Raw genomic sequence first — 6,119 nt, 5'->3', positions numbered from 1 at the left:
GTGGAATGGAGGAAAGGATGGGAGAGAAAAGGGTTGAGGTTGAACAGTGCGGAATTCGAGGGCAGGGTAGCGTCTACATGTACTGCGGCAATCCTCTAGTAATGCAAAACGATGGAGTTAAACAGTGGTGCTTCCGTATCTACTTACTATTTATTCATGCCGCCGGTCTGCGCCGCTCTCGCATACTCCCTTCGGCAAGCCCTCCACCTCCCCGATGTTGTCTCAAATTCATTCTACTCTCCAGCCTTAGAATTGCACTCGTCGCCTCGAAGCAAGCATGGTGTTTTCAACATCTTTACCGTCGCATGTCCAAAGGATACTCGACCTCAGAGAAACGCGACCCAAGCACCAGCCATACTCGGTCGCACTCCCAGGTACAAGCCAACCTGGTCGCTCAAATGTGTACAGACATTGGCAATTTGTAGATGGATTGTTGGAGGGTATCGGCCCAGATATATTGACGGCTCACGACATGTTCGAGGCCACTGTGAAGAGTAATCCAAAGTCAGACTATCTGGGCCGCCGACCCTACGACCTCGTTCGGCAATGTCATCTTCCTTGGGAGTGGCTGAGTTTCAAAACTGTCCAGCAACGCAGGAACAACATCGGAAAGGGTCTGGTAGAGATTCACGAGCGCGTCGGTAAGTTCGGAACACAATTTGGCATTGGGCTATGGTGCGAAAACCGACCTGAATGGCCAATTGTCGACCTCGCATGCATGTCGCAATCACTCTTCAGTGTCTCATTATACGACACGCTGGGCCCAGACGCATCAGAGTACATTATTCGTCACGCCGAGTTGACATGCGTTGTTACTTCTGTCACTCATGTTCCAGCACTGATCGCTCTAAAGCCGAACTTGCCTGGGCTCAAGTGTCTGGTGATACTGGACGATGTTCAGTCCCGCTCAGACAACCAAGGCTCTCTGTCGCGCAACCGGCTGTTGGTATCCATCACAGAAGCACTCAAGCTGGACCTTCAGATCTACTCGCTGAAAGAAATTGAGCAATTGGGCGCAGCCTCTTCCAGGTCATTGCGGCCCCCACAGCCGGATGATATAGCCACCATCAACTACACCTCGGGAACTACCGGGGCGCCCAAAGGCGTCGTCTTGACACACAAGGGCTCGGTCGCAGCGACAGTTGGCTCTCTCCTTGATGCGGGACTGCCGGGCAACGATGTCATGATCTCCTATCTACCACTAGCACACGTCTATGGCCGACTTTTGGAACACCTCGGCGCTTTCAGTGGGGCCAAGATGGGATATTTCAGCGGCGACATTTCCAATCTTGTAGAGGGTCTGCAGTCCCTCCGGCCGACTATCTTCCCATCAGTCCCAAGAATCTACAACCGATTCGGCGGTATCCTCAAGTCGGCTACACTCGAAGCTTCCGGGATCCGAGGGGCTGTGAGCAGGTACATTGTGGCAACCAAACTGGCGAACCTCGAAGACGCAGAAGCTCCTACTAACAAGCACCCGCTTCACGATAGGATCTGGGGCCGGCAAATCATGGCCACACTGGGCCTCGACCGCGCACATACAATGATTACCGGTTCTGCGCCACTCGACCCAGCATTGCACAAGTTCTTGAGTGTGGTGAGTGGATCTAGCGTGATCCAGGGTTACGGTATGACCGAGACGTACGCTTGTGCATTGGCACAAAATCGGGCTGATGCCAGCACGGGACACTGCGGAGGTCTCGTACCGTCGACAGAGGCCTGCTTGCTCTCCGTGCCTGAGATGGGCTACACCATCGAAGATGTCCCGTGTTCACGTGGCGAACTCCTGCTGCGGGGACCCAACTTATTCAAAGGGTATCTGAAGAACCCGGAGCAAACGGCCGAGAGCTTCACCGAAGACGGTTGGTTCCGCACGGGCGATATCGCATCAATCGACGACATGGGTCGCTTCACCATTGTCGACCGTCGCAAGAACCTTCTCAAGCTCGCTCAAGGCGAGTACATATCGCCAGAGCGCCTCGAGGGAATATATCTATCTGGCTGCAGATACATCGCTCAGGCCTTTGTTCATGGTGACAGTCTGCAGGCATTCACCATCGGCATGTTTGGTGTAGACCCTGAGCTTTTTGCGCCTCTTGCATCCCAGGTCCTCGGCCGTATAGTTTTATCGTCGGACTTGCCAGCCATCAGAGAAGCCTGTGGGGATGCTGCAGTGCGTGCTCGGGTATTCCAGGATCTCGAGGCGGTGGGCAAGGCGAACAAGTTTGCGAGTTACGAGCGTGTCAAGAACTTTGACCTCTCCATCGAACCGTTCTCGGTAGGCAACGAAACTCTGACACCAACTCTCAAACTTCAGCGGAAGAAAGTCGGAGACTTGTATCGAGACCGGCTCTCGGAATTGTATGCTCAAGTCTTGGAGGGTCGCGAGGACCACATCACAGCTCGAGCTGTCTCCAAGCTGTGAGGTAGAATCAAACAAGTTGAGTGTACTCTCGTGTACCAGAGACATCTAGAGTTGGGACACTTGAAATGATGATAGGAGAACGAGGTTTTCAATGCTCTCAAATTTCCCAGTCGAGGCATACTTTCTCTGGACAATACAGCTACCACTAGAACGTGCATCACTCATCATTCAGCCCACGTCCGAGGCGAAAGATATGTTAATGACAGTGTCTAGAACTTTCTCTACAAATTTGTTAGACCCCATTGCTTATAGAAATCCATTTCCTCCTCGGAGAAGGGAGTTGAGTCAATATTGAACAAAGTAGAGGACAAAAAGAAATCGTGATCGATGTTTGCATCCCCCAAGAGCGCATCTCCTTCGCTATTACAGGGTGTTTGGCCATGAACTGCATCTTGATACTCCCTAGATGCCGGTTGCGTAGACACCGGGGTGACCACATCATAGGCGGTTGTTTCGCGAGTAGCATCCTGCGGCTCACTGGCTTGTAGGGGTCCTACGGCTGCTGTTCCTGCATGATTACAACTTCCCCTACGAGACGTTCTTCTGCTTTGAGCCGAGGGAAGAGGCTCAGCCGTCTTCATGATTTGGAGAAAGAAACGATACTGTATCTCGGCGGAACAGTAAATCTTGCCGAGATGGGAAAGAACAAGCATGTGGAGGTTTACATTGTGCAACGCTAGTTGGCGGCCGATTCCCTCTGAACGGCACGCTTCGTGGAGGTGTACTCCAATGGCGGAATTGATGCAGGTCGGGAGCGTGGGGGGTGAAACGTTGAGTAGGTCAGCGCGTACAAGGTCGTTGACGGCCTTTGTGATGGCCGAAGCGGCTGTGGTGTACCTGTCCATTGCGAGCGATTGGATATTGCATGGCTCGAGAGGAGTTGTTGAGCTTTGCTTTGACGGGATGAGGTACGGTCGGTGAAGAGCAATTAACACAGTTCCATGGTAAATCTTGAGGACACTGCGATGTAATAACAAGAGTGGTGTTTCCCCCATCAGTTCCACGCAGACTTTGCTCTGCATTGCCTGGAGAGTACTGTAATGTAATTCGAGAGCCGCGAGCGACGCGGGTGGTTGACTAGGCCGAAAGTTGAGTCGTAAGATTGTTTCCAGTTCAACAGCCAGCTTCAGCAACTCTATCCATAGAGGCACAAGTGTTTCAAACTCGCGAGGAATGAATGTTTCTCGCAGTGTAGCTGGAAGGCTGTCAACATCGTTCAGCACTGCGGCGGGTTCTGGCATTGGTAAGTCGCAATCTTCCGAGTTGATTCGGAGTGGCCTGCCAAAACCGAGACCGAGCCAAACCTCACGGGAGTAAAGACTCCACCAGATACGTGCCCAAATACTACACTGTGACTGGGAAAATGGAGAAGATTGGACCCGTTCGCATGTTGGTTTTCGGTGGAAACCGATGCTGTGTGCTAGACCGGTTGCCACTCCAATCCAGTGGCATGGCCCGTCCAGATCTTCTCGGTCCACGAGGTGATACGAGAGGAGTATGCAAGCCTGTATTATTGTCGGCTTGTCTACCTCGATCTGGCTGTCATAGAGCGCCTTTACAAAACACTGTCAGCGATTATGTTGTCGCTTGCTTTATAACATTGCCGCTTGCCTGGTGGCATGCTATGGAACGGATGGGGTCCATCTAGAGGAAAAGCTCACCTTGGCATGCCGGTAGATATCCTCTTGGTATTCCTTTCTGGTTCTGAACTCAGTGGCTTGCCAATGCTCTGGCTTGACGAACTTGATGAAGTGTTATGTTAGAATGTCGCCATATTGGTCATGGATGGGAACAGGGTAAAGAGAGGTGGAGATTCCTACCGTAGCGGCAGCAAATAAGACGCTCCACAGCAGGAGGGGGCTGATGTTGCTTGGCTGGTTGGCGAATGCTGAAATGAAACGGCCCGCATCGATGACAGGTAAATACGGGTGAAGGTAACGAAAATAGCAACAAATCATGTCATGAAGAGCCGCCGGTTCAGGCAGCGGGCGCGCCATCAGGGGAGATGTGATATGTGCCGGGGGAAAGTAACGACGCTGTCGCTGAATGATGTAAAAGTTGCCTGGCAAAGGACGAGAAGGATAGCAAACGTCGAAGAGCAAAGCCATGCCAGCAGACTCGCCTGTACGCCCGAGTATGTCAGTCTCGAGAGGGCTTGCCTAATAGCCAGAAGAGATAGACAACAAACCAATATAGTAGAGAACAGGAGCATTCGGGGTGCCATGTGCATAAGTTGGATCATGTGCGGTACACAATAAGTTCTCAATACTGGTCGGGCGATACTGCCGCTTCGAAGATGGGCCCGGATCTGGTTCCGGATCGGGGCTGGAGTGCTCGTCTCCTCGGCCAGGCAGATGCTGTGAAGAGCTGGAGGGCGACGGCATGGCCGGAGATATCGGAGGCGGCGGCGGCGGCGGGACATCAGACGGGGCCCGGCTGCCATACACGCGGCAGGTTACATTGCCATCCTCCGAGCAGTTTGTGCAGGGCGGGCCCTGAGCGGCGAGATTGCAGCGGACCTTGCGCTGATGGCAGGCAACGCATGCGATAGCAGAGCGCTTCCTCTTGGTGCTGCCGGCCATTGCTGCAGCAGCCAGCGTAGACCTGCCGGTGGTGGACATCTTCGGAGCCGAACTCATCTCTTCGTCAATCATGGAGCTGGGAAATGACAGGCAAGGGGGGTGCAGTGTGTTCGGCAAGCGGCAGCAGGCCGAGGTACATATGTAGTAGGAAGGTGCCGCGGATCTGGCCTTGTGCAACCATTTGCCATCCAAGCTTACCGCTTTACCCCAGATTCCTTCCCCGCACTCGTCTCCGCAATTTTCCGTCTCCGCAATCATGGAACCGCCGCGGCCCTACGCGACAACCACGCTAAGCCATAAGTGGAGATTGGTTTGATTTCTAGCGGTTCGGTGTAATTGTCCACACACAATTCACAGTATGATCACGTTCGAGAGCCGGTGGGAGATATCGAGTAGATGTTGCCTTTGACAATCGAACAACTTTGCCGTCTTCACTAGCCACCTCCGTCTCGACCCGAGCTGAACTGCCTTTGAGGGGTTGGGCCGTGCCAGAAATGCCTCTCGCTATTCCCCCCGTTGCCGCTACCTTGCCTTGATACCGAAGAGAGCTGGGCTGGGCTCATTGATAAGAAGCGTTCTCCAGCCAGGAACGGAGCGAATGGGCCCCATTCTTCAATTCCCTTTTTGATAATCACTCAAACAATCATCTTCTGTCTTGTCCGTGCCTAATCCTTTACCTAGCTTTTGTAACTGCCATGGCTCGATTCATTCCAAACGTCTTCAACTTCTGGGTTGTAGTGTTTGTTGCAATTGGTTCCATTGCCTGCTCCTATGGCCTCGCAATTATGGGGTAAGCTCTGATCCTCTTCTTTCCCTGTATATGGTTCTCGGTGTTTTCTCTGAGAATACTAAGTCGCTGACGGGGTGGAATCGTAGAGCCATCATAGGACAGCCATCGTTCTATGTAAGTCAACATACCCACTTCCTGGCACCCCCCTGTTTCTGGCACCCACAAAAACGCGAAAATCCACCACAACCCAATGCCCACCCCCAACCTCCTTTTATCACAACATTTTCAATTCGCGTCCAAATGGGCTCATCTTTTGCACATGTCTTCTTCTATATATAATGCCTCAATATACCGAAGATCAGCTTCGTCAGGCTCTCGAGGA

The 6,119-nt window shown here is 52.6% G+C and overlaps 2 protein-coding genes across 2 annotated transcripts; one reads left to right on the top strand and one right to left on the bottom strand.

Moving 5' to 3' along the window:
• Positions 1 to 472: 472 nt before the first annotated feature.
• CTAM01_17096 (long-chain-fatty-acid-CoA ligase) lies at positions 473 to 2,425 on the top strand (the record flags this gene model as incomplete). Its single annotated transcript, XM_060533087.1, has 1 exon — positions 473 to 2,425. One exon carries the CDS (start codon positions 473 to 475, stop codon positions 2,423 to 2,425), a length of 1,953 nt encoding a protein of 650 aa, XP_060372336.1.
• A 209-nt stretch (positions 2,426 to 2,634) lies between these two features.
• Positions 2,635 to 5,046, bottom strand: CTAM01_17095 (uncharacterized protein; the record flags this gene model as incomplete). Its single annotated transcript, XM_060533086.1, has 4 exons — positions 2,635 to 2,646; positions 4,087 to 4,167; positions 4,246 to 4,547; positions 4,614 to 5,046. The coding sequence occupies 4 exons, from the start codon at positions 5,044 to 5,046 to the stop codon at positions 2,635 to 2,637; spliced, it is 828 nt and encodes a 275-aa protein (XP_060372335.1).
• Positions 5,047 to 6,119: the final 1,073 nt, after the last annotated feature.

The sequence above is a fragment of the Colletotrichum tamarilloi genome (genome assembly GCF_030869305.1).
Source record: "Colletotrichum tamarilloi strain Tom-12 chromosome Unknown Scaffold_343.1, whole genome shotgun sequence".
NCBI lineage: Eukaryota > Fungi > Ascomycota > Sordariomycetes > Glomerellales > Glomerellaceae > Colletotrichum > Colletotrichum tamarilloi.
The sequence above is the reverse complement of the archived record's forward strand: the minus strand, read 5'-3'. Positions and strand labels throughout refer to the sequence as shown.